This window comes from Panicum hallii, chromosome 5 (assembly GCF_002211085.1).
Source record: "Panicum hallii strain FIL2 chromosome 5, PHallii_v3.1, whole genome shotgun sequence".
Lineage (NCBI taxonomy): Eukaryota > Viridiplantae > Streptophyta > Magnoliopsida > Poales > Poaceae > Panicum > Panicum hallii.
The window spans coordinates 55,001,575-55,026,067 of NC_038046.1; the positions used below are offsets into that span (position 1 = coordinate 55,001,575).

The 24,493-nt window shown below is 43.8% G+C and overlaps 6 protein-coding genes and 1 non-coding gene across 8 annotated transcripts; 3 read left to right on the forward strand and 4 right to left on the reverse strand.

The window, feature by feature from the left end:
* Window positions 1-12: 12 nt before the first annotated feature.
* LOC112895434 (glucose-induced degradation protein 4 homolog) lies at window positions 13-3,006 on the forward strand. Its single transcript, XM_025963386.1, has 8 exons — window positions 13-165; window positions 881-942; window positions 1,414-1,557; window positions 1,857-1,930; window positions 2,033-2,087; window positions 2,171-2,233; window positions 2,308-2,435; window positions 2,548-3,006. Exons 1-8 carry the CDS (start codon window positions 114-116, stop codon window positions 2,624-2,626), a joined length of 657 nt encoding a protein of 218 aa, XP_025819171.1. The 5' UTR covers window positions 13-113; the 3' UTR covers window positions 2,627-3,006.
* A 177-nt stretch (window positions 3,007-3,183) lies between these two features.
* On the reverse strand, window positions 3,184-5,150 carry LOC112895433. Its single transcript, XM_025963385.1, has 4 exons — window positions 4,797-5,150; window positions 4,383-4,697; window positions 3,590-4,213; window positions 3,184-3,512 (listed from the first exon to the last, which is right to left on the reverse strand). Exons 1-4 carry the CDS (start codon window positions 4,855-4,857, stop codon window positions 3,463-3,465), a joined length of 1,050 nt encoding a protein of 349 aa, XP_025819170.1. The 5' UTR covers window positions 4,858-5,150; the 3' UTR covers window positions 3,184-3,462.
* Window positions 5,151-5,363: 213 nt separating this feature from the next.
* On the reverse strand, window positions 5,364-5,444 carry TRNAL-CAG. The gene has a single exon. It is a non-coding gene; the product is annotated as a tRNA-Leu (tRNA).
* Window positions 5,445-5,660: 216 nt separating this feature from the next.
* On the reverse strand, window positions 5,661-12,042 carry LOC112893813 (actin-related protein 5). 2 transcript variants are annotated; one of them, XM_025961313.1, is made up of 12 exons: window positions 11,835-12,042; window positions 11,669-11,739; window positions 10,862-10,986; window positions 10,320-10,361; window positions 9,478-9,580; window positions 9,251-9,360; window positions 8,504-8,613; window positions 8,329-8,419; window positions 7,669-8,100; window positions 7,390-7,508; window positions 6,519-6,855; window positions 5,661-6,413 (listed from the first exon to the last, which is right to left on the reverse strand). In XM_025961313.1, exons 1-12 carry the CDS (start codon window positions 11,933-11,935, stop codon window positions 5,916-5,918), a joined length of 2,139 nt encoding a protein of 712 aa, XP_025817098.1. In that variant the 5' UTR covers window positions 11,936-12,042; the 3' UTR covers window positions 5,661-5,915. The 2 variants fall into 2 exon arrangements, with proteins under 2 accessions (XP_025817098.1, XP_025817099.1); XM_025961314.1 differs by lacking the exons at window positions 10,320-10,361; window positions 10,862-10,986; window positions 11,669-11,739; window positions 11,835-12,042 and adding an exon at window positions 9,964-9,982.
* Window positions 12,043-13,571: 1,529 nt separating this feature from the next.
* Window positions 13,572-15,449, reverse strand: LOC112895770 (ubiquitin recognition factor in ER-associated degradation protein 1-like). Its single transcript, XM_025963760.1, has 5 exons — window positions 15,315-15,449; window positions 14,941-15,049; window positions 14,681-14,835; window positions 14,445-14,575; window positions 13,572-14,341 (listed from the first exon to the last, which is right to left on the reverse strand). Exons 1-5 carry the CDS (start codon window positions 15,315-15,317, stop codon window positions 13,759-13,761), a joined length of 981 nt encoding a protein of 326 aa, XP_025819545.1. The 5' UTR covers window positions 15,318-15,449; the 3' UTR covers window positions 13,572-13,758.
* A 188-nt stretch (window positions 15,450-15,637) lies between these two features.
* LOC112895771 lies at window positions 15,638-18,085 on the forward strand. Its single transcript, XM_025963761.1, has 5 exons — window positions 15,638-15,831; window positions 15,928-16,049; window positions 16,507-16,588; window positions 16,680-16,765; window positions 17,511-18,085. The coding sequence occupies exons 1-5, from the start codon at window positions 15,787-15,789 to the stop codon at window positions 17,746-17,748; spliced, it is 573 nt and encodes a 190-aa protein (XP_025819546.1). The 5' UTR covers window positions 15,638-15,786; the 3' UTR covers window positions 17,749-18,085.
* Window positions 18,086-18,482: 397 nt separating this feature from the next.
* On the forward strand, window positions 18,483-19,890 carry LOC112894675. Its single transcript, XM_025962451.1, has 2 exons — window positions 18,483-18,731; window positions 19,558-19,890. The coding sequence occupies exons 1-2, from the start codon at window positions 18,595-18,597 to the stop codon at window positions 19,694-19,696; spliced, it is 276 nt and encodes a 91-aa protein (XP_025818236.1). The 5' UTR covers window positions 18,483-18,594; the 3' UTR covers window positions 19,697-19,890.
* Window positions 19,891-24,493: the final 4,603 nt, after the last annotated feature.

Genomic DNA, 24,493 nt, shown 5'->3' on the forward strand with positions numbered 1-24,493 from the left:
CCCCAACAAAATTGTCCCCATCACACAGACAGGAGGCAGCGAACCGCAACCGTCTTTCTCGCAAGGCAGCCTCCTTCCCGTCGCCGGCGACCTCGCCCGTCGCCGCTACCGAGATGCCGGTGAGGGTGGTCGACACCGCAACTCCATCGTCGCAGCCCTCCCCAGGTCACCCCAGGGCCCTACCCCCCTCCCATCTCTTCCGACATATGTGCTATGCGCGCATCCGGTCTCCTCTGTGCACCCAGGTTTAGATCTTATCGGAGCCTAATCTCTTAGTAGCCTGGGGTTGATCAATCGCGACATGCGATTTCGTTGGATTCTAATTCGAGGCTTTTCTTATCTAGATTGACCTATGTTAGTGGAGTTTGTGTTGCTTCAGTTTGGTACTGATTTAGGCGGCCTGATCCTTTCTACTGCGTAAGTTATTGCTTTGGAGAATTTAGACTGTGCCGAAATTGAAGTGTCAGATGGGGATACTGGTTGGCTCATTATGATGGTTTCGAGCCTTGGAAATGTTTGGAATTTGGTCCCAATTTCATCGGAAAGCTTTCCCCCTGATAATCTAGTGTTGCTAATATTTGCCTGGGTTTGACCATTCATGTGCCATGTGGGCGTCCTGAAATTATGGATCGTTATTCATATGACATCGTGTGCCCGGAACATGACAACATTTATGCTAATCATGTATTGATCACTGGTTGTCGGAAAATAAATTGATGCCGTGCTTCTGGAAGAACTAATCAATTCTCCTTTTGGATATCTAATAATTCTAGTAGAAGTAAATGTTTTTTCTTTGCAATTTAAAACCTTAACTACCTCTGTGATGGTTTTCTGAGTTCTATAGTTCAACGTGCCATACTGATTAAAATACTCGTTGCAGGCCAAGAGACAAATTCTGTACACCCGTCTCCTCCTAGCTGTTCACTCTTAAGTGCAGGAAGAGTAAGTATTTTTGTTCTTATTATAATATTTAGCCTAAGAACAGAATCCTTATAAAGATTGCGATCCAATAAGATGCAAATCGCTGATTTTTGTTACTGCTTTGGTATCAATTGCGATCTTCCACCATGTCCTCTTGGAAAGCAAATAGGAATTCTCCTCCTTTTTGGCTTCATCGCTACTACGATTGGTTCTGGGCAACTGCTGCTTATGTTTTCTTGGGAATGAAAGGCAGGACTGTTGTTGGATGTGCGCTGTCAGATAGCTGCAGTGCTGCTTATCCTCCAGTTTCTGTTTGATGTGCTGGGATGTAGGACTGTAGGTTATGGTTTTTCTTTTTCAGTCAATTGTGTGAACAGCGTTTGTATTGTTTTATACCACCCAAGAACTGCTTATGGGCATTTTTTTTTTGAACTTTATCATGGAGCCTGAAGAGTTGTCATTTGACCAAACCCACCTGTATCTTTCTTTCAGTGTTTTGCTGGAACTCAGAATGTTTCAAGTCTGCAGAAGGATGAAGCATGGAAAGTTAATGTGCGCATCCATGGTTGTGATCTTGAACAGGGTTATTTATGTGGAACAATGGAAGCGCTTAATGTTCCATTAGCAGATACACCTGTGAGTAACTCATTTGCTCTTCCACTTCGACTCTGAAATCTAATGTTATGCATTCAATACAAAGATTAATTAGGTTTTCTAAATAAACAATTGTGCACCCTGTGCACCATAGAGTTTACAAACTAACTAGGGAATAACAATACATGTGTTGCCGGACTGTAAGACTGAATTTTAAGAAATGTTATACAGAAATATGATGTTGTTTAAGATTACTACGAGAAATTTCTAGCACGTCCTTGTTTTTCTTTCAGCATGTCATTTATGAATTTTAACTTCATGTATTGGCTCTCTGTCCACAGGTAGTGACATTCTGGGAGGGGGAGATAGTAGATGCTAAAAATTACACATTTTTCACTGGCAAATGGGAAGCATCGTGAGTGTTTATGTTTTATGTTAATACCATCCCTATATATGTCCTGGTGTCTCACAGCATTTTGGATTCTTACATGCAAAAACATCCTCTACTATTTTGTAGACCAGAGGATGATATAAGACATTGGTCCAAGTTCCCATCATTTACACCTCTTCTGGTAATTGGTTACCTAAATTGGTATTGTCCATCATTATGAATCTTTTGATGATTTTTTTCTCATTAGTCATTACTTTCCTGCAGAGTCAGATTGAGACAGATGGTGGCAAGTCGCTAGACCTTAGCAACTATCCTCATATATTTATGGTATGTCATTACCTGACCCTTTATTTATTCATGTATAATCATTTTATTTACCATTTCTTGGATTCTGCATGTAGAGATGGAAGGAGCAATACTTTGTCAATGTTGGAGTTGACTGTGGGTTAACCATTGCTGGTTTCTACTACGTCTGCTTTTCTTGTAGCGATGGATCCATTAATGGCTTTTACTATGATCCAAGTAGCAGGTAATAACTATTTTTGTGCAATTTATTTTGTTGCAAATCATAATGACATGGGATCAAATTCACTAAGAGATACGATGGGCTGGGGTAAACTCTTCTGTCTTATCATGTGCAGTCCATTTCAGAAGCTTGAACTGAAGTGTACCAATGAGAAAAATTCTGGATTCACCTTTTCGTCCTATGAGCTACAGTGACAAGCTTGATGCATCTGACGGCCAACTTTCTGTTAGGGATCAGATTCATTAAGGGATACGATGGGCTGTTGTAAACTCTTCTGTCTTATCATGTGCAGTCCATTTCAGAAGCTTGAACTGAAGTGTGCCAATGAGAAAAATTCTGGATTCACCTTTTCGTCCTATGAGCTACAGGGACAGGGACAGGCTTGACGCATCCGATGGCCGACTTTCTGTTAGCATATACTCTGTGTGTGTGTGTGTACTGAACTCTTAGTTCCTAATGTTGTTGTATTAAAAGAAATGAAAGACGGCGTGTATGTAACAGTTATTTCCAGCAAGACTGAGCAACCTTTTGCTTTGTGATCTTAAAGGGAAGCATGCATCTTTTCTTGTTTAAATCTACCTTTTTGTATTATGTTTGTGTTAACTATGACACGATGTGTCTGAATTCATTTGGATAGGGAATGTGAGGATAAGTGCATATTCAGTGAAATGTTAATGTACCCCTTCCCATAACTGCTGCTCTGCAGTTGCGGTTTCTATTTCAACATGGCTATGCTATACATCGTCATTCCTATTTACATACATTGTGAATACAATTTCCCATACAATCATGATGACAAGCTTTACTGAAGAGGAACTTCGTAAAGATTGCTGATTGTATTCTCTCACTCAAGCTTCTGGGTACAATGCTGCGGAGACCTCCTTTTGGTTTCACTTGCAGCTATTGTATGTGTTGACTGACATAATTCTATGAACAAAGTAAGCTCGGGGCATGCTCTTTGACTTTGCATTCCGCTTCCTGACATTGTTAGGTACACAAACTCTACTGATGTTTCATGATGTCTTTGATCTCATGCTCCAAGCTGCTGTTCATTCTCTAAGGAATAAAATTCTTCTGCATCTGCATTGCATTAATACTGTCATTGGTAATTCAATACTAATTTTTTGCTGATAGAATTGCTTTGGCACGTATCTTACCTTCGAACGCACAAGGACGTGTTGGTAGCGAAGCGGGAGGTGTTTCTTCTCTTCCTTCATACAGAAACCAAGAGGAGAGGTCCTTTGCCCTTTGTACCAAAGGCTGCTCAACGCACTCGCTCCATGCGTCAAACAGATTGAGGATAGCATCAGTAACTACTTCTGAGAGTATTCGATCATCTTGTCCAGGTTCCAGCTTCGACATCAGGTATCTGTTGACTGCTATTAGCTTCTCTAGCATGTGTCTTCTATCAATGTTGTATGCTACCATTGTGTCTTGGATTGTAGCAATCACCTTGAGCACCACCTGATAGACTGTAGCGAGTGCGTTCCGGACTACTTCGGTCGCTGCTTCGGACAGCTCCCTGTCGTTCCAGCCACCCTTTTCACCCCCCAACTCGCGTTCTATGGTCGGCGCGAATGTTACAGTCTTGTGCTTGGCTGTGTTGATGCGGAGCTGCTTTGATTCCATCAGCATCTCGTTGGCTTCCTTCATCTCCGACTCGAACCTGCTGCTGATCTTGAAGTATGGCTGTTCCTTGTGTGCGGTAGGGCTCGGGACTGGTGAATTCTGTCTTGGTGTTGCTTCCACGAACACCTCAGACGCCCTCTCCGAATCACCCGCTGCAATACACAAGGTAAAACATTTATCATGCATGCTCCATCATAGTGAAGTCATACTGTAATTGATGTTTAGACTGAATTCATCAGCTAAAGATACACAAGTATTAGGTACTTCATTTCAATTAACAACTAACTGATTCAGTGCCATGTGAACTTGTGACTGACATACTGTAGAAATGTGGATGCTGCGCCTTCCTGGGGGTTCCACGGTACCCAGCGTCTCGCCGCTCCTCCTTGGCCCTGATGCTGATGTCCTCCGCGCTGGGTCCAGCCCTGGGCGTCCACATCATCTCCTCCTGTGCGGGTTTCTTCTTGTGATGCAGCATGTGCATCCATTTCTTAGCCTTGCTCTTCACCTTGCCCAGCACCGCCTTCTTGTGGCTCCCGCCGGGGGTCCGGGGCGACTCCGTCGGGCTCACCGGCGGCGCCCGTGGCGAAGGCCAGTATGGTTGTTGCTCCTCCCATTCATCGTATGGGTGTTGGCCTGCAAATGAATGGGGTCGCCTGGAGTCAAGATTTCATATGAAACTATGAGAGAACGACGACGAATTGAAAGAAGAACCGCCATGGGAAGATCTCCTACCATTTTGGACGAGGTGCTCTCCTCGTTTGGTGCTGATCTTGGTGCTGATCCCGCGCTTCATCCCTCCGATCTTCCTCGCGGCTGCGCAGGAACGACAGCACCCGATCCAAGTCCAAATCCAAAAAAACCTGGGAGGAGCTAAGATGTGCAAGGCAAGAAACGGATTTGCCCGGCCTATCCTAAAGTTGGCAAACTTGACGGAAACGTTCGGAGTTATAGCTGTTGCGAGGGTGAATTTTTGGGGAGGTGTTGCGCTGTGCCCCGCTATTCTTGGGGAGGGTTTGGCGGTCGGAGGGAGGCGAGGTTTTTGTGCCGCGTCCTCAGGGCCCTCCAATGTAGGGATGGGATATATAAAACGAGATCCATATCTTCGACGTGATAGATGCGCAATGCTTTTCTTGTTTATTCTCTCTTGATGCCAATCATCACTGCTGCAAACAAGAAACAACCCGATTTTGGATTCTCTTGAATTAAACGATAGAGGCGTGTTGCAAAAGGAAAACAAAATACATTTAACCCCAAAATAAACATGTTCGAAGACAAAAGAGACAAAAAAAAAAGTAACGATGTCAAGAATGGGATTCGAACCCATGCCCTTTCGGACCAGTACCTGAAACTGGCGCCTTAGACCAACTCGGCCATCTTGACGTTTGTATGACATCGATTATTTAAATTTATATGTCACAATAAATAACCAACACTAGGACCTTTCCTACATTGATCGCAGAAGACGAAAAATGTGCGCATCGGCGATGCCACTAGTGCACGCGTCAGTATTTCTCAAAGTAGAATTGTCAATACATAAGAGGTCGGTCGATGAACACCCACCTACATGGTTAGAACTGACGAATATAATCAGACCACTTTTGTTGAATATAATCGAAGGTTTCTTTGCATCACACATTCTTAAGTTTCTGGAATACCTTTGCCATGTCAAAAACAATCACACAAGCACCCTCCAATCCCTATCGTATACAACGCTAAATGCAGCATAACTGAAGAACATGAATTGCATTTTCACGATAAACTGTTGCTACATCAATCCGTCTCGGCAGTCAAATAAATAGCCCGACTGAGGTGGTTTGCCCGCTAAAGACATGTCATTTGTTGTAAGAGGAGTTACAGTGAGTAGACAATGTTGTACCGATGGAACAGGTTCTCGCCATGCTCCCTGTAATCTGCTAGGCTGAACGTTTGTTTCCCAAACTTGCTGGACGCCCCAAAGGCAGCAGCACCCCTCCACGCGTCGAGAATTGGGTCGGCTGCTCTGACAAGCTTCAGCGGTGAGAGGTACGGCCGATACTGCCGGATCCCGGACTCCAGCCGCGGGATCATGCCGGGGAACAGGGAGCTCCCGCCAGTGACAAGAATGGACTGGCAGAGGCGCTGCTTGACAGACTCGTCCTCCATTAGTCTCCTGAGCGAGATGCTGACCATCTCATCGATGCCGGCCTGATCGATGCCTATCATACCAGGCTGGAAAAGCACTTCAGGGCAGCGGAACCGCTCGATCCCAATGGCAATTCTATAATCCTCTGCAGTGAGAGGCCGGACTTTGGGAGGCTCTGGAGTAAGTTGAACAGCTTCAGATTTGGACACAAATGTAGGGTCGATCTCCTGCGCAAGGAAACATCAAATGACTTCTGACCTGTTGGTTTTTGGAAGAAAACTAAGACAGTATAACATGGTCACCACCTGGAAAGCTTGAAAGTGAGATTTTACCTGGAGCTTTGACGCAATCCGAACAAGTTCTGATTCATCATCATCATTTCCGTCATCATCATTGTCTTTGCTCATCTTATTGTACACTAACCAATCTTCATCTCTCATTCCAAAAGTGTCCTCGCCTTTGCCCCGATCAAATGCAGCAGAGGCAAGCAGCCGCATCCTTTCTTTCTGAGCTGCATTTAGCCGTTCTCCACGGCCTACACCACCAGATGAACCATGGTTCCCATTTGTCTGGCCGCCATTAACTTTCTGTCGCTTTCTCTGCTCAGATTTCTCAGAAAGTTCTGAATACCGGGCACGAAGCTCTTCAAGATATAACTCTGGGTTCTCCCTATATAGTTGAATGAAACAAATTACAAGAACAACAAAGAATGTCTAGCGAATATTTAGAACAATTTGAGATAATTTATCCACATTAACAATAATGTAGAGCCTATCTTGTATTCTTGATATCTATGACAGGAGGTAGATGATTCATACTGAATTCTAGGCATGTAATATTTAAAATGACACACAGTGCGCTGCCACATTTTGTCTTCCTGTTCAATGCAGCAAACAAGCAACAGGATTTCGTCCTTTGCTCTTAAAACCACAGGACCATACCTTACGCAAGATTGAAAACATGCTTGGTAATGCAATTTTTAAAGGGTCAGTATGGCTAAACACAGAATCTAGTTTTGTCCTATATCTGGATACTGAAGCACAAGAGGTAATATCTGAAGAACAACAAAACTTCTGAGGGTGGTTTTGGAATAATTATATTGAAAATCAACGAGAGTGCCAATTTCATATAGGAGGATCTTATCATTGGATGCGAAAAAGGCACAGGGAAGATAAAATTTAGACTGGTGAAATCGCAACTTACGCACGCTTCTGCTCTTCTTGCTTCTCCCGTAATGCCTCCTCTTCAGCACGTTTCTGCTTGGCACGCAATTTACCCTCTGTAGTAGTTTTGAGTAATATCTGTTTCTTCTTTTCTTTTAACTGGTAAAAATACACAAATGTGGAATGCAACAAAGGTCAGTGGTTGGGGGGTATTAACCTAAGAGAATACATATATGCCGTATGCACACAACATTGATGTCTGATGCCCCCAGAAGCACATGAACAAAATTCTGTTAGTAATAACTTAACAAACACACACCTGCTCTGGTGTCAATTCCTCATCCGGAACAGACACAAGCGGATATTTATCAGCCCCTGAGGCATCTGCTTTCTCCTCATTGCCATTGGACTCCCCTTTTGCTTTCCTTAGGGACTGTGTAGCTTTCACAATAGCAGATTTGATTTCCTGCTGGGAAAGATATCCAGATCTACCTAGAATAGCTGTTGCTTCTGATTCCTCAGCTTCATCAAGCTGCTCCGTTAATTCTTCCAAATAAGAAAGTTGCTTCTCTAATTCCACTATCTTCTGAGATCTCTTTGCAGCAGCCATCTCTCGCAAACGTTGACCAGCCTTCTCCTTCAAAGCTGCTTTCCTTGCAAGTTCTTCCTCGGATGGCGGTTCTTCCTTTGGTGGGGGCACCCATGGTAGCTGCCAATACCTCGTTTTCTCTTCAGCTTCTTCCTTGTTGTTCTGCAAAGTGAAGTGATCAATCCATGGTGTTACAAGAGTGTTCAAATAACTAGAAAACATATAACTAATATACTCTGGAGGAAAAAAAATAACACTCACAAACTAGAAGTACAAGCACAATGAATCCTATAGAAAAGCCCTATTCATTCTACACAAATACATCTGAAATAGGAATTCAACAATTCCAAGCTTTATACGAGAACAGAAAAATATATACAAGTTCCTTACCTTAAATATCTGCAACTCTGACAAATAATCAAGAGCTACATAACAATGCTCCTTCTTCAGCTCTTCAGCCTTTTCCCATGTAAAATTTGCCCTATTAAATGTAAAATGGTACTGTCACATGGTAGGAAAAAACGAGGACCATGAAGTAGTTCAGCAATACACTGCTATCACTTACGTGTGATAGGGATACTTTAGAGAGAGAAGCTGCCTCAGAAAATCAGTAACGTGAAATCCACCAACATTGGTTCTACAGCATGCCCCCAATACGGGCTGCCCTTTCAAAAACTGAAAAACAAATCCAAGAAAGTTTTTAGATCAAATAGAAGCAATTTACTAAAGTACGGAAAATGCAATTTTCAGGTGATATTATTTCACACAGATACTTCAATGAATGTAGCAGATTTTTTCTTTTGTTATTGAATACTCCAGGTACCATGATCAAGGAGCTGATTAATAAACCCAAGGATGGATCTAACATGGCAGATTGATATATAGAATCCCAGTAGAGTACTGAAATAATATTTTTCCCAAAGCTCCCTGGAATTACACACTAGATTAAGGCAAACTTGACCAAATTTATTTGGCTAGGAGTATCAGTGGACAATCCCATAAAAATGTTAAGGAAAATGAGAGCGCCTTTGGGTATCAACAAAAATGCATCCAACTCTGTAGCTCCATGAGCAAATAGGTCTTAGCAGTGGTAGTTTCTCATCTTTTACAACACATTAATTAATATATACAGTTTTAATGGTTAAATATATTCAATCTGAGTTGCAAATATTGTAATGCATTCATTGCTGTCTCCTCCTACACATATGCACCGTACTATTTTTCTGGATATAAGGAAAAATCAGGCAAACATGCCAAAAGGATTTATATATGGTGACCATTGGTGAAAAGTGTATCTTGGACAAGAACTTACTGGAACAACATGGCATGTTCCATGTTCACATGAAATAGCCAGCCCATCTTCGCCGCAGTTCCCAAGTTTCTGATTGAATTTGTAACTAAAGGCATTGTCGATGCCAAATGCTACAATTCAGATAGGAAGAAATAGCATGAGCATTGCCAGCCTTATGAGAAGGTAACTAGTAACTACAACTAAATGCAGTTCATAACGACACATATCAAGATCACAGAAACTATTACCAATGGATGGCACACCATATGTCTCGAAAAGTAGTTCTGCCATTCGGGCTCGAGAAAAGGATGGATTGCATTCACATTCTGTCATAAGAATTGGATGGCCCACCTGTTGAGCATCATTGTTAGCTTCCAATCACACTCAACCAAATAATAGTTGGGTTGAAGAAGGAAAACGACACAAAGTTCTGAGATTCAGAGGATATATACAGACAGATAGTATATGGTAGGAACTGCAAGCATTCTAACCATTCGAACTTAATAAGTGTATGCATGTCCAAAAAGGAGTAACGCAACTCAAGCAATGTGCAGCGGTTACACTATGAGAACATGAAAGTGCTGATCCAGGAAGCCAACTCTTCATGGACTATATCTGTTACCATGCAATGATAAGGTGAACAAACTTATTAAAAGAAACATAACTTAATAGCCCATGCTCATTTTGTAGTCAAAATATAGTCAATACCACTTGTTTCTGGTCATTTCCCTTACCTGTTATGAGAACCTGAGGCTCGAGCTCCTCTTGAAAACATTAAGACACTAGACCTGAAAAATTCTACTGATTAACTCTGTATCAACTACAACATGAGGACCTTCCATGCTAAAATCTGTAACTAATGAAAACCTCTATCACCAAATCACACACTGTGTTCATAGTTTATTCCATCATACATAAACAAGCCATGATCCTCTGTGGTTCAACAAGAGCTAGCTGAATTGGCAGTTTTCTTATGTGTCAAATGCAATGTAAAGAAAAATGAAAAATAAAAGAGGAGCAATAAGCCAATGCCAACACAAAAGAAATAGAAAATATTTTGAAGAGAAGCCAGGACACAATGCAAATTTACCTCTGAACTGGCACCTAATCGATCAAAACCATAGTCGAGAATCTGCAGCACAAAAATAATATTGTATCAGAATACAGCCTAGAGTGTAAACATCATGATCCAGAAAATTAAAGATGTTGCATGCTGTCCTTTATGTCTTTGAGCTGTAAGATTGCAATTGGTATCTAGTGCTGTTATAGAGGGGACCATATGAATTATGACAGAGATAACCACTAGGCTAGTTGGCTAAATAATGAAGAGAATACTCTACCAATAAGTTTAAAGGGATCATTTAGCTTTGTCAATGTTTTGTTTACTGTCAACTTTCAACCACCACATCGAAACTATACTTAACATGTATTTCTAATACTTAAATGCTTTTGCCCCAATAGAAATTTTCTAAAGTACATTATCAAAAATGTGATGTTTTTTAATGTATTCTAGAGAAGGGTAACACAACAGACTGGTCACTGGTTTATTTATCTGAAAATTAAATGTGAATATCTATATATCTTCAAATAATTTTTTTTAAAAAAGGGGATGATATTAGAGAAGTAACGAACATATTCCATGTACTCAAACTGATAGACAACATCGTCGTCGAATGGAGAGCGAACTGCCGATCTTGTGCAATCAAAGAACTTCATTAGAGTCGGATCAGTGTCCCCAACAATTGAGACAGTTTCACCTGTACCATGGAAAGTAAATTACAGTGAGTTGAACTTTTGTGAATCCTCTTGCAAGTCTGTGAACTGACACAGTAATGAGAGCTTCAAATAAGCAACAAAAAAAATTCGGTTCCCTTCACATATTCATCGAAAACAATATGAAGCCTACAAAGTGATTGACAAACAAAACACTGACTGTCAATTTTAAATGTTTTCAGAATTACTTGCAGTACGTGTACAGGAAATGGATCATTAGTAACATGAGATCATAAAGAACAACAGTATCAAATCTACACAGCCGATTAAATTCTGATGTTGTATCCAGTTCCCGTGCACTACAACATAATTAGTTCCTGTAGACAAATGGGAAGGGGGCAGACAGCACCTAAGCAGCAAACTAGTTGGAATTAGCTTTGAATGGTGTCGGAATCAAACTCTGTAACCGTCCCAAAGGATCCATGTGCTGCCGAACAATTTACAGAAACAAACAAAAGAGCGAAGCTCTTGAACCCCCACAACAATAACGACAGTTTGAAACAACTACGAAGAAAGTAAAATTCGATCACCAGCGTGAAACGGCACACCCAATTTCTGAAGCCGAACAGTAGGGAGCAAACACCAGGACACAAAATCGACACCTTCACAGAGCAACCAGCCACCAGACAAACGAATCAGCATGCTAAGAGGCGTAATGCGGCGTACCCGTGCTGCGGTGGCGCGGCCTCTGCACGACGTTGCGGAACGCGACGCGCGGCTCCGTCTCGCCCGCCCACCTGCATGGGGGGCGACCACAGAGTTACAGGAATTCCTCGGAGGCTTGCTAGGGTTAGGGTTTGGGGAGTCCCTCGGCGCGGCGGTGACCTCGTACCCGATTCGGAAGGTGGAGGCACCGTTGTCGATAACGATGGGGGTGGACGACGGGAAGCGGGCGAAGTCGGACTCCCGCCGCGGGCGGGTCATCGACGACATCTCGCCGGCGGCGGCGACAGGGCTCGCCGGAGTCGGGGGAGGAGAGGGGTTTGGGGCTTTTGTTAGTCACTTTGTCCTCTTGCTGCGTCGAGTCGACCGTCGTCCTCTTCGGCTCTTCGCTCCCGACTAGCGAGCTCGAGAATTCACGAAATTAGCGTACAACCCCCTGTCTTTCCACATAATTCAAATACTGAACATTAGGGATGTACAGAACAGACAGATGTAAATACGCGCTGATTGTACTGTATTTGCCTGCTCAAAATCTGCAACCACGGATTTCAAAAAATAAAATTCTGCAACCACCGCACGTTCGTACAGTGCGTGTGTCGTTTCCTCTTCGAGACGTTGCTTTATAAGAGATTTCTTTGAAGTCTAGATATTGATCGTGAATGACTCTGAAAACCTATTATGTTTCACTAGTTGCCGTTGTTATGTATTCTTTTATTGTTTTAGGCTGTATGTATCCGGTAAAGGTCCGAAGTAGTATCGGTTGATTATATCACTGATGTAAATTATCTAAGATCGATAAAGCTTCCTTTATATAAAAAATTCAATCTTTTCACAAGATTTTGAAACTATTAAACAATAGCTTTGTATTTGTTTTCATTCAACATTTTTTTGGCTGTGCTAAGCCATTTCTAACTTTGGATGCATATTAGTTTTTGTGTTAGCTTTGGATATTTGAAAACAATACAAGTAGATTTGCCTCTAACTGTAGTTTGATGAAAGTACAACTTTGTATGTTTTACAAATGTTCTATAAAAAAAAACTAGTTAAAGTCTATTTTGGAGGCCGTGTCTGTGTCCAAAGTGTCATCTGATTGTGACTTAGGGTGTGTTCGTTTCCTGGGGCCTAAAGTTTAGAGGGGTCACATCAAAGAGAATCTTGTCATTTAGAAGTATTAAATAAAGTCTAATTACAAAACTAATTGCAGAACCCCAGTGCTAATTCGCGAGACGAATCTAATGAGGTATATTAGTCCATGATTAGCGGATGATTACTGTAGCATCACTGTGGCAAATTATGGGTTAATTAGGCTCATTAAATTTGTCTCGCGAATTAGCACCCAGCTGTGCAAAAAGTTTTATAAACAGATTTTATTTAATACTTCTAAATAGCAAGATTCTTTTTGATGTGATGGGTCTAAAGTTTAGATGGTAGGAAACGAACAGGCCCTTACTATGATGCACATATGAATGCTACAATTTTACAAAGTGCTATACATTGTACTTTTTATTTTCTTGTTGATGCTCTTTGCCCACTCAATTTAAATTTTCACATATATTTATATGCAATTTTGGGTTAATATGGAACCGAGAGCGTGCTACTATGTTAGGTCTTCTAGTTTTCTTTCTTTATTTTAGAATTTTCTTTCTTATATTTTTAGGCATATTTATTCTTTATCTAAAAAATATATCAGACCTTACTAACGTGCTCAAAGGTACTGATTACTGAATGCACTACACATCCTCTTGCAATGAGAGAAACATTGGTAAAAATCACAATTTGGAAAAAAACTGCTTTTGAACAATTTTACGTTGCAAACTTCGAGAAAGAGGGCTAGCCCTTCTCCAAGTGCAGAAAATCAGCAGAATAAAGTACCTCAAATTTTCCCGTCGTTTTTTTATATGTTAGCTAAAGACAAGATAAAACTACAAGTTCTATTCCAATGCACTTGAACTTGCCCAGAGAGCATCACGAGCAAATTTGAAATCCTCGAGAAATCAAATCAAATTCATTTACCCCCTCAAAGAAAAATTGAATTCACTTCTCTGTTCTAAATGGCCGCGAGAATTACAAGACAGAAGAAGGATCTTATTTCATCAGTCCTTCAACGAATATTGAGTCCCGACAAAGCGCTTCTCCTGTTCCTTGCCTCCAGCCGCCTCCGCCTTGCTCACGCCATTCCCATTGCCTCTACCAGCCGCCGAGGGGGGGTCGCCGAATCGAACCTTGCTCTTCGGTGCACCCAGAGCGCCGGCGCTCGCCGCCGCCGGAGACGGCGCAGGCGGCGGCCGCTTCACCGGCTTGCCGTCCATCCGCGCCGCGACGCCGGTGAACTGGGCCGGCTTCCGCGGTTGGTCACCCTGCCTGCCCACGGGCACCGGCGCGGGCGGCGCCTGCTCCACCGGCTTCCCGTCCATCCGCGCCGCGACGCCGGTGAACCGGGACAGCTTGGCGTTGGCCTGGCTGGCAACGGCCGCCGGGGCCGGCGCGGGCGCCGGCTCCGGCTCCACGTAGTCGAGCGGCGGCGCGAAGTCCACGGCGCAGTCGGTGTCGATGGTGCGGACCGCGTCGGCCGGCCGCGCCTCCAACACGTCCAGGTAGTACCGCCGCTCGCCCTCTGTCACCACGATCGTCTCGCCGGCGGTCAGGCAGATGAACTTGCGGAAGTTGTACTCCAGCCTGCACGGGCAAATTCAGAGGTCAAACGTTAGGTGAATCGTCACCCACAAAGCCTGAAAAAAAAAAGAAAGATCAAAACTTTTCGCCGGCAGCAGGCACTCACAGTTCCTTGTGATGGGAGACGTCGAGGAAGTCCGTGGTGTGCGGCTGCAGCTTGACGAAGGTGGCCGTGGGCAGCAGCGTGTTCCTCACCAGCACGAGCTCGTTCTCCTGGACACCCAGGTGCGCCATCAACTGAACAGGAGAAAGAAAAAAAGAAAGCAGAGGTGCAAGCAACTTCAGTTTCGTTCTTTTTTTGGAGAATATGTCTGCAATTCTGCAGCAGAGATAGATGTTTACCCTGGTCGGCATATGGATGAATCCTTCCTCGGCGACGAACTCGTGCACGCCGCAGTGCGTGACGCGCTCCGTGCTGGGGTTCTGGATCTGGAACAGCATCGGGCAGTCGACATTGAGGCGGCTAAGGCGATCAAGGGCAGATGGTGGCATGATTACTGCACGATTACGACGCAACATCATCAGAGGGCTAAAAAGTTAGAATCAGAACACGTCTCGGCGTTCTGCAGGAAAGAAATCGGAGGAAGAAACAGAAGGCTTACCCCAGTTCCCGTCCTCGTCGACGTTCTCCTTGTTCAGGAGAGACATCGACAGGCATCGGTAGTACTGCACGAACGTCCGGTGCTGCAGGTTGAGGTACTCCTGGAAATCCTGCGCGCGAAGATCAGGGTTAGTTGAAGATGTTCATGCTCCCCAAATCGACAAACTACCGACAGTAACTTCAGCAACAAGCCCAATCAATCAATTTGTTTTGCTGCGTCGCATAACAATCCCTTCCCAAAACAAGCAGAGAACAAGATCGACCAAGAACACATCACAGATCGACCGAACTCTGAAGAACTGAGGAAAAAGACTGGTCGGAACCACAAGGAAATTGAGAGAGGGGTTCTGAATCAAGCACAGTACTACCACATACCATCAGGAAATCTGCGTGGACTCGTGTTCCTCCAGCCAAATCCTCTCTCTACGAACTTCGCACGGGCATCGAAGAACAAAACCCAGTCGAATCGCAAGCCTACGTGAAGCTCTCATATTTATGGGAGTGCTCATGATGCGGGCTCGGACCGGAGTCGGCGGCGGATTCCGCTCCACAACCGACTCGAACACGGCCACAGGACACCAAGCCGGGCCCACATGTCGGCGGACCTGCACTGAGAAGACGCGCGAGCTTTGTCCCTCCTCTGGCATCTGGGTCCCACACGTCATTCTCTGCCTCCGAAATAACGGGTTCGCCTCGCAGCCGCATACCCCCATGTGTTGTTCTCCTCGTGCTCCGCCTCGCCGACGGCTCCGCAGAGCCGCGAGCCCACTAAACCCTAACCCTAGATTAGGGGGGCTGAGAAGGGAGTGGGGAGGAATCGAACCGGCGGCTTGCGGCGGCGGCGGAGATGGCGGCTAAGCGGGAGATCTCGAGTACTCTGAGGAACCTAAAGGTGAGGAGCCTCCTGTCTGTTGCGCCCTCCGTTCTTCCGTCGCCATGGTTGGGCATCTCACTGGGTTGGCCGTGTTTGTGTGGCCTGGCGGTGCAGTTTATGCAGCGCGGCGCGGCTGCGCAGAAGGTGGAGGAGAAGGCCAAGGTGGAGGTGCAGGAGGAGGTGGTAGTGGCGTCGAGTGGAGGTTCCGGCTCGTCGGCTCAGGTCGCTAGGAAGTGGTATGGGGATTGCAAGCTTCGTTTCTTATTCATTCTCGCTGTCGTAGTCTTCTATTTGACCAGCATGGTATGGGAGATTTGGGATTCTCAGAATTTGTATGGAGAGCATGAAAATTTGTGCATGGTGAACGTGCATTTTTCATTTTGGGTATGCCTTTAATTTTTATCCAATTAAATTGAATTGCACATGGGAATCTGATAAATATTTCACCCGTTTTTTTGTTACAATATTAATAACTTTAGTTAAATGGATAGTAAGTTGCTTATGCAGTTACATAGTCACAGTGGCATACGGAGAGCGTTGGCAGAGTGTTACATACTGTGTGGCTGTTGTACAACATTCGCTTTGTACACTGAAAAGATACAAACACTTTTTAGGTTATGCGGAAACTCTTGACCAATTACAGCTAGCTTTATCTGTAGGTGCTGACCAAACCGGTACTGTTTCTCTATGCAGCATAGTTATCATGGAGGGCAATCCGCATCCAGGTGCTGTGAAGGGTCGAATGTCATTCCAAAACTTCAATCCGTCCATTGATGTGAGTCTTGAACGTTGTTTTGTTATACATGTCATTGTGGCTATTGCGCACATGTAGATTTGTGTTCCCTTACAAAAGCCTAGATATGTAGAAACTAAATGAAGAGGCCAGAGGTGACCGTGAATCAGAATCAGCTTCGCCTAGTAACCATCATCAAGATAGTGCAAACTCCAGCAGGTTAGCTATTTCTCTGTTATTATGTTACCTTGGCAATTTCATCTGTCTTGAAATATGTTTAGCTTTAATTAATGAATGATACTCTGTAATTGTCTAAATAAGAAACAACAGAAGCTCTTAAATTAATCACTAAGCAGTAAGCACCAGGCATGTCAGGGTTTATGGTAAGACACCAGTCCAATTTCTTGGAACACGTGGATTACCTGGATATTCACAATGAACACCGATGTCTGGATCAGAATGTTCAGGGAACCTGTGAAATTCTTTTATTGAGCTTTGCACATGTTATTTGGACTACCTAGATGCGAGCTTTGTATCCGTTAACATACATATGTTTGATTGTATGAATGAATGGGATGACGAGAATTTCAAGGGTACTTGAGTTTGAATGTTTTGCATGTGTGCTACAAAAGGTTCAGGATTTCCATACATGCTTACATGAAGCTCATTCTAACATATGCCCATGCTTTTTTGACTGGCCTTTGTTTTTTGCTGTGGAAAAATATTGCTAGTCAAAATTAGCTTCAATTATCAGTAAATTATGGACCAGGACGCCATAGAAAGGGCTGTAGGCACAGTATTAACCATAAGAGCAGTAGAGCACTTGCTTCTGTATTTCTATAGTAGTATGTACTGTTAGCCACCCTATATCTGTGAAATTTTCAATATATATGGATGCATCATTTTTATTTGGTATTTGGACGAAATGAATTCACATATGATATATTTTGCAATGGAAATGCAGAGGGGATGAAGTTCCAGGATCAAGATTTAGAGGTTTCGACATTGAAAGTTCAGAAAGCATATCTCTGAATGAACTGAAGAGGAAAGAGCCTGAACTTGATATGGAAACACCCTCTGATAACCCACAAAAGACCAATGTTGATGGTAGGACATCTTCGCAAAGCAATGGCCGTGGATCGCACAAGTCAAACAAGCGTGAAAAAAAGTATGACTTCAATCATCTCAGACAAAAGAAATAAAAATGAGGTTCTAGTTACCATGACCATGACTAGCTCTTGTACCCCATTTGTAGTTGTACTGGGTTGGCCATTTGCCCTGTTCTGTGGATTATATCTGGAGTGCTGGTAACCATGCCGTGGCGCTCCTGTTCTTAACTAGTGAGGTCTGAGATGCCTAGCATTATCTTTTCTGGTGATGTATTGTTTTACTCCACTACTCTGTTGTAGTGTTGTAAGATGAGTTCTGCAACAGTAGCAGCAGCAGTAGCAAATACAATTTTGCCTATGCCTTGTGTCAGCGTGTATTATTGATATCAGATGGTAATGTTCAAAATGGTACTGCAGCTTCATTTGATTATCCGCTTTTGCTCTGTGCTGGATCCTGCATATATTAGAAGTGAAAGAACACCTTGACGTACCTTTTTCTCTATTTTGCTGTTCCTGCGCGATGAAAAATGTTCGTATTCGGGATACGCCTGTTGCCTTCTCTTTCAGTATATTTATCGATAAGGATCAGTCCCAAAGGTGATAGTTTGTATGTTCATATTTGGTAGGAAGAGTATTAAATATCTTATATGATCCCTTTGGAAACCATTTCAGTTCCAAACATGCCTGAGAAACTGCTATGGGGATTTTTCTTGGCGACAAGGCATACCTTGCATTTATACGCGATGCAAATTGCCTTTCCAAAACTAATTTTTCATGCTGGCCCCACCTGTCAATGAGCGATGTCGTCCAGAAGTCTATTTGATTTCTTTCTCCGCTTTCAAGTTGCAGTCTTGCGGTTCGGCGTTCGGCGCTCAAAGCTAAACCCTAGCTCAAACCCCGACTAGCCGGCGGCGGCAGTAGAGCGAGGGATACCCGGAGATGCCGCCGGCGGCTGCGGTTGCGTCGGCTGTGGAGAGGCTACAGGCGGCGGCGCAGGACGCGGCCAACTCCTCGTCACGCTCGGCCGCCGCGTTCTCCGAGCAGGCGCAGCAGGTCCTCGTGCCCAGGGCCGCCGGGTAAGCCGTCTCCGCCGACGCCTTCCTCCTTATCCTCCTCGATTCGCTGCATCCTCCGACCTAACATTTATGCTTGCTCGGTTGTTCGCCCTGAGTTGGTGAGGCCATGCGGAATTTGCATTGTACTACTTCAGATCCCCGTTTTGGTTAGAGTCGTACTTCTTATCTGATATCCGGACTTGATTGAATCAGTTCACTTTCAAGGATTGGAATAAAAAGAAGGCCAATTTGTTATATCTTGATTCTTACCTTGCACTAGTCTGAAATTGTGATGTTTACATTATCAACATTTTTACACTACCAGGTTTGAATGTAACCAAATGGCCAATAGAGAACCATAGGAAATCCCCTTATTATGAAGCTTTCAGTTGTTGTCAAGTTAAGTTGAAAGTACTAGCTTGATGTATTGAATTTTACTAGGTTTCTATCTCTATATTACTATCTAGTTGAGATAAGTTGAAAGTAGTAGGTTTGTGTATGAGTTTTGAATCTTGAGATTATCTGCCCAGTGTTCAGGTTGCTCCATAATTTCAGCTTATGTGCACTGTGGTTTTCCCCTAACCGCAAATTTGTGAAAAACTATACAGAGAACATTAGCTTTCACTGTCAGCAAAGCTGAAGAGCTTGTCAAGAATAGTTACAGTGATGTGATATTCGTATAGTTGTGACAGAACTGAGGACTTGAATAAAATCTTTGAGTTGCTCTAAAGTTTGGTTGACCCCAAGAAGGCTGTAGTGTTGTTTGCATTAGCGGTACTCTAATCCTGACATTAAAAGTTGTTTCTACTATGGTTCTCCGAATGTGATAATCTGTTCTGCCTTGCAGCCGGGTTGTTTCTTTGTCGATGTGTACAAAGGTCAGCGCTATTAGCTTTGCAGTTGGTGTGGTGGTAGGGTTCACGCTCAAGAAAAGGTTGCGCCGATGGGCTGCTAGAGTGCTGAAGAGAATCAAGGACGATGATTAGTGCAATCTTTTTCTCATTGCCTCCAGACTTTGTTCAGAACTATGGCTGCTTAGTACTTCAGGATGTTCTCAAGCTGACTCTTTGAGCGGTTCCATAGATTTGCTTTGAATGTAAGTTTATGAATATTACAGTAATGTGGAATGTGCAAATGGTGATATTATGTTGCTAATAGCAGGGGTATGAATTGGTTGCCACACTTTGTCGTGAAACTTTGTCCATTGCTATGTTTGGGTACGTGGCCAAGTTTGATGCTCGACACATCAGGATTACTGAAAGCACTATATGTTCCATATTTTTGTATTGCAGTAACAGCGATGGTAATGTTTTGGTTAGGTTCTGACAATCGGTCCTGACTGCGTTTGGTATGTTTCGAGAGTTATGAGCTAATTCAGTAATAGCATTGTTGTTCAATAGAGTATCCAGAGCAGATCATTTCATTTCCTGCTGCTATCGACATGGAGGATACTTACGTGGATCTTCGTGCTTTACACAAGGCAAGATTGAAAGATATTATAGAGAGATGTTTTCTCTTCTTTGAAAGCCAACATGTGGATGGAGGGAAAAAGGGGTCTAAAAACCTGTGGAAAAAAATAGGAAGCATTTTCTTGGTTATCTCCATGAGCTTTCTGGGCATTTGTGCCCGCCATGCATCACACCATGGCCTTGCATTCGTTAAAACAGCACTCCAACTGCTCTGAACGAGATGTGGAAAGCTCCTCCTCTGTTCAGTTGATTGAAAGCTAGTGATTTGGTTATTGAAAGCAATTTTTTTTAAAAGAAGTGTAGAAACTAAGATTTTGGGAAGTTTAACTTGAAGTGGTTAATAGCCCTGTGTCACTGTCAAGCTATTTCTTGTTAGGTCCCGTTTGGATTCTTAGAATTGAATTTCATTCTAATAATTATAATTTAGACATAAATTAATTAAGCTAATATAGTTGTATGTATTTGTATATTATTGTTGGTATGGGAGAGATATTTATATACCGTACTTCTACTATAGGGAAGCGAGTCGAAGGGTATGCTATAAGTTGTACATTAGAAATATAAGATGAAGATCTATATAATCAATTTCCATCTCCCACCTCCATAAATTTAAGATAAGCTTTATATATATATATATATATATATATATATATATATATATATATATATATATATACACTTTGGAAAGTTGTTGAATGCCACATTTCTAGATAAATAGACTACTAAATTCCAATTCCTCAAAATGAAGGGATCCAAACAGGATCTTAGAGAAATACAGTTCAATGGCGGGGAGGAGACATAGCTGTTTCTTTACAGCGTAGCAGAGGTTAGGAGGCCCGAGTGGGGGTTTTGCATATTGAAAACCACTGCCAAGCTGCAGAGAGAGGCCCTAGTTGCAATGTAACAATGAAACTTGATCTCCAGGAGGCGGTCATGCGTACGGGCTAGCGGCTAAGGAAGATGTGATAGAAGAGTCGTTGACGAATGCCAGGATTCGCTTGCGCCACCTTCGAAGTCGCAACACATGTAATCACACGTGAGGTCACCCGCGGCACCTGGATGTCTAATTTTTATCTTCACTAGGAACACATACATGGTTAGGTGAGCAGAAGCTCTCGTGCGTGCCGGTTTAGCGCAAGCCCGTGATGATGTAGCACCCGTTCGTTGCGGTTGCGCGGTCACTTTTGGCAACATTGTTGTGCTTGCTCCTGCGCTCGCGCGCCCCGGGGCAGGTAGAGTACTTTTTTTTTCACGACCCACTTGTGTCTGTGTGGATGTAACATACATGTAGGGTGTAAGCGTATTGACCTTTCTTTTTTCCAGTGAAGAACAAAGAGGGACGGTAGTTGAAACGCTTATTAATAAGGTCATTCGGTTTGATGTGATTGTCATAGACAAACTAATGTTTTCTGTCATTCCATGCCAACGAACCTGTCAACAGAAGAAATGGTTTGGGAAGTTTGAGCCGGCCTGCACGCCAGCGCGCGCGGGTAGGTTTGCAGGTGGGGAACTCGAGCTCTCAACAGAAATCCGGATATATCAAAAAGTCACACCGTCTAGATCTGGCGTCCAAAGGACGATTTTTTTTTCTTCTAAAGAAATGGCACAAAAGTTCCAAAGGAGGGCCATTTGCCTCGGGCTGACGCACAGAGGCCGTCGACACGAGCTCCCCAGCTCGCCTTGGTTCAGCTTCTGTCGCCAGCCACCGGCCTCTCCTATGTTCTTCGTCTTGAGAAATAGTGCTAGTAGCCTGGTACTTCCGAGGACAGATCAAGAAATAGAGCGTGGTATTTCAGTACTCGGCCGAAATAGAACCTGGTACTCATGCATATGAACAGGATGCAAAGACGTACGAGATGTCTTGTATTTCAGTACTTGGTCGAAAAGTGATTACGTCTTCTATATATGGTGGGATGGAGAGAGTATTATATATAGTGAAAACAGACACGAACAGAAATTAAGATCCCGTTTTTCTATGCATCTGGATATACATTATATCCTATAGAAATTAAGATCCCGTTTGGATCCAAGTGCTAATAGATAAAAATGATAAACTTTAGCACTAGCTCATCCAAAAAACTCAGGAACTTTAGCACGTGTATGATTGCTTATATATGCAAAAATTTAGCATTCAATTTTAGCTCCTCCAAACAGACCCTAGCTCGGAATGAGTGTAGATTTCTGCTGGCTGCTTTAATTTCCTGAGAACTTACTCTATGCAACAATCGTCGGTTTACATGAAAGTGGCACTTTTGATTTGTGCGTGATTTTGTACCGGCAAGTGCGGGGCAGGCCGGCCGGGGCAAAACGGACTCGAATCGAAGCGCTACCTGTCAGAAGATTTGGATCGTGGCTGCCTGGCCGGGTAGTTTGTTGGGGCAGATTCCGGTTTGTATTGCTTGGGGTATATAGGTAGGTAGGTAGGTAGGCTATGGCGCATCATGGAATGCAAACGAAGCTCACCGTTATAAATACGGCTTCGCTCTTGTTCTCTTCTCCATCAGTCAAGTTTCCTTCGACTCCTGTGCCATCATTTGTGTTCTTTATTTTGAGAACAAGATGGTGGTGGCCGGCACCTGGTGTGATGAGGAGGCCGGCGGCGGTGCGGCACCGGAGCATCATCGTCATCAGGCTGGCATGCTCGGCCTCGCACTCGCCTCCGTAGCCATAACCTTGGCGGCGAGGGAGCCGCCGCCGTGGCTCCACGGGGATGCCTACTACTACTTCGTCGCCCTCATCTCCGGGGCCTTCTTCGTCGGGGTGGCCGCCTCCATATGGGCGGCCCCCTGCGCGCGCCGTGCCGCCCGGAGCAAGAAGCTCGTGTACGCCTCCACCGTGGCGCTGCTCGGCGCAGCCGCCGGCCTCGAGCTGGCGTCGCTCCTGCTGTGACTGTGTGCCTCGACGATCACGCCACCGTCCGATCCGTATTCACACATGTCTCTGCGTGTGCTCATCAGTGCATGGTACGGAGTTGATAGATTTCTCCTTGTTCCTGGCTTGTTCATCAGTTTGGTCTCTGTGCTCCCCTCGTGTGCGTGTGACGGTTGTTCGAGGCACGCACGTGCGTGGTATATGATGATAAAATAATATGCAGTTTTGAATTTGAGATAAAAATTATTTATTGAAATGTTATTGAATTGGGCGCGGTAGATCGACAAAAGTTCGAATTATTATGATGTGGAAATGGAGGTGGAACAGAGTATATATGCACAAGGAAAAAGAAATAGAAGCAAATGAAACACAGGAGGAGAGGTTATTTGTAGTTTTCTATATATACAGGAGTGCCTCGATCATAAAGTAGTGAAAAAATTTTAGGGCGCCCCTTCTCCTAAAACAACGTACAGGAGCGACGTCAAGGGCCTAGACGCCTAGCCGTCATTGCACGGAATGGAATGAGCATGACCGCGGCTGGAGAGGACGACGGATGAGAGGGCAAAACAAATCAGATGGCAAAAGGATGGTCAGAGAGGACACATATTGGGCTACACATTTCATGCGGGACCACCTGTCCGTCGGTCATACCATGGCGTAAAGGAAGCTTCCTAAAATTGATGATGGGTGGTGACAGGCAGCGGGTTAGGTTCTACTGTTAAAACTCCGGCGACGACTCCCGATCCGGATTTTGTTATAGCTGCATCGGCGATCAGCTATATATAGACCTAGCAAACAACTCGCGCGATTGTCCTGGCAGCTTGCTCCAGTCAGTCCCGAGACTGATTGTCTGTGTTGTCGTCTCACGGTCTCAGCTACGTGGTCATGCTAATAAGAATGAGCAGCATGCTGCTTGCTGCATGTGCCATTTCCTCTTTGTGTCTTGTTAGTTGTTACACCTGGGTGTGTTGTTTTATAATGTCATGCGTGTCAGAGTTATTATAAAAGCCTTATTTTCTTCTATATAAATGAAAAAGAATTGTGAGGGTTATACCATGTAGCTTTGTGCTCCACCTATTTTCTTGGTATCCACCAGCTAGCCTAGCGTTTTAGCGAGGGCAGATTAGTAAAATTATAACCGGCCGAACGGCTCCTAGCACTTTGTGTAAGAATGGACTGCCCCTTGTGGCCTTATGGTTCCTTGGCTCCTACCTTTTGCTTGTGACCATTATATATTTGTGAAAGAACCGTGATGTCGCCTAGAGAGGGTGAACAAGTGCACCTAAAAATTTTCACTCCAAAGCAGCGGATAAAATTCACTGCCTGCCAAATCCGGAACTTCCGGGTTAGCAAATCCGGAACTTCCGGATTTAAGTAGGATAGTAGATGAACTCAGAACTTTCGGGTTCAACAAATCGGAACTTCTGGGTTCACACGGAGTAG

What these genes read in the sequence shown, in the direction of transcription:
- LOC112895434 (XM_025963386.1), top strand. Translation starts at nt 114, where the DNA reads ATGCCGGTGAGGGTGGTCGACACCGCAACTCCATCGTCGCAGCCCTCC. An exon ending in CATCATTTACACCTCTTCTG is followed by an intron (nt 2,088 to 2,170) that starts GTAATTGGTTAC and finishes ACTTTCCTGCAG; the next exon opens with AGTCAGATTGAGACAGATGG. An exon ending in ACTATCCTCATATATTTATG is followed by an intron (nt 2,234 to 2,307) that starts GTATGTCATTAC and finishes TTCTGCATGTAG; the next exon opens with AGATGGAAGGAGCAATACTT.
- LOC112895433 (XM_025963385.1), bottom strand. Translation starts at nt 4,857, where the DNA reads ATGAAGCGCGGGATCAGCACCAAGATCAGCACCAAACGAGGAGAGCAC. An exon ending in GCAGCATCCACATTTCTACA is followed by an intron (nt 4,214 to 4,382) that starts GTATGTCAGTCA and finishes TGTGTATTGCAG; the next exon opens with CGGGTGATTCGGAGAGGGCG. An exon ending in ACGTCCTTGTGCGTTCGAAG is followed by an intron (nt 3,513 to 3,589) that starts GTAAGATACGTG and finishes AATGCAATGCAG; the next exon opens with ATGCAGAAGAATTTTATTCC.
- LOC112893813 (XM_025961313.1), bottom strand. Translation starts at nt 11,935, where the DNA reads ATGTCGTCGATGACCCGCCCGCGGCGGGAGTCCGACTTCGCCCGCTTC. An exon ending in AGTTTGAGTACATGGAATAT is followed by an intron (nt 10,362 to 10,861) that starts GTTCGTTACTTC and finishes TTTGTGCTGCAG; the next exon opens with ATTCTCGACTATGGTTTTGA. An exon ending in GATTAGGTGCCAGTTCAGAG is followed by an intron (nt 9,581 to 10,319) that starts GTAAATTTGCAT and finishes GATGCTCAACAG; the next exon opens with GTGGGCCATCCAATTCTTAT.
- LOC112895770 (XM_025963760.1), bottom strand. An exon ending in CGACGAGGACGGGAACTGGG is followed by an intron (nt 14,836 to 14,940) that starts GTAAGCCTTCTG and finishes GTAATCGTGCAG; the next exon opens with TAATCATGCCACCATCTGCC. An exon ending in TCATCCATATGCCGACCAGG is followed by an intron (nt 14,576 to 14,680) that starts GTAAACATCTAT and finishes TCTCCTGTTCAG; the next exon opens with TTGATGGCGCACCTGGGTGT.
- LOC112895771 (XM_025963761.1), top strand. Translation starts at nt 15,787, where the DNA reads ATGGCGGCTAAGCGGGAGATCTCGAGTACTCTGAGGAACCTAAAG. An exon ending in GTACTCTGAGGAACCTAAAG is followed by an intron (nt 15,832 to 15,927) that starts GTGAGGAGCCTC and finishes CTGGCGGTGCAG; the next exon opens with TTTATGCAGCGCGGCGCGGC. An exon ending in GATAGTGCAAACTCCAGCAG is followed by an intron (nt 16,766 to 17,510) that starts GTTAGCTATTTC and finishes ATGGAAATGCAG; the next exon opens with AGGGGATGAAGTTCCAGGAT.
- LOC112894675 (XM_025962451.1), top strand. Translation starts at nt 18,595, where the DNA reads ATGCCGCCGGCGGCTGCGGTTGCGTCGGCTGTGGAGAGGCTACAGGCG. An exon ending in CTCGTGCCCAGGGCCGCCGG is followed by an intron (nt 18,732 to 19,557) that starts GTAAGCCGTCTC and finishes TCTGCCTTGCAG; the next exon opens with CCGGGTTGTTTCTTTGTCGA.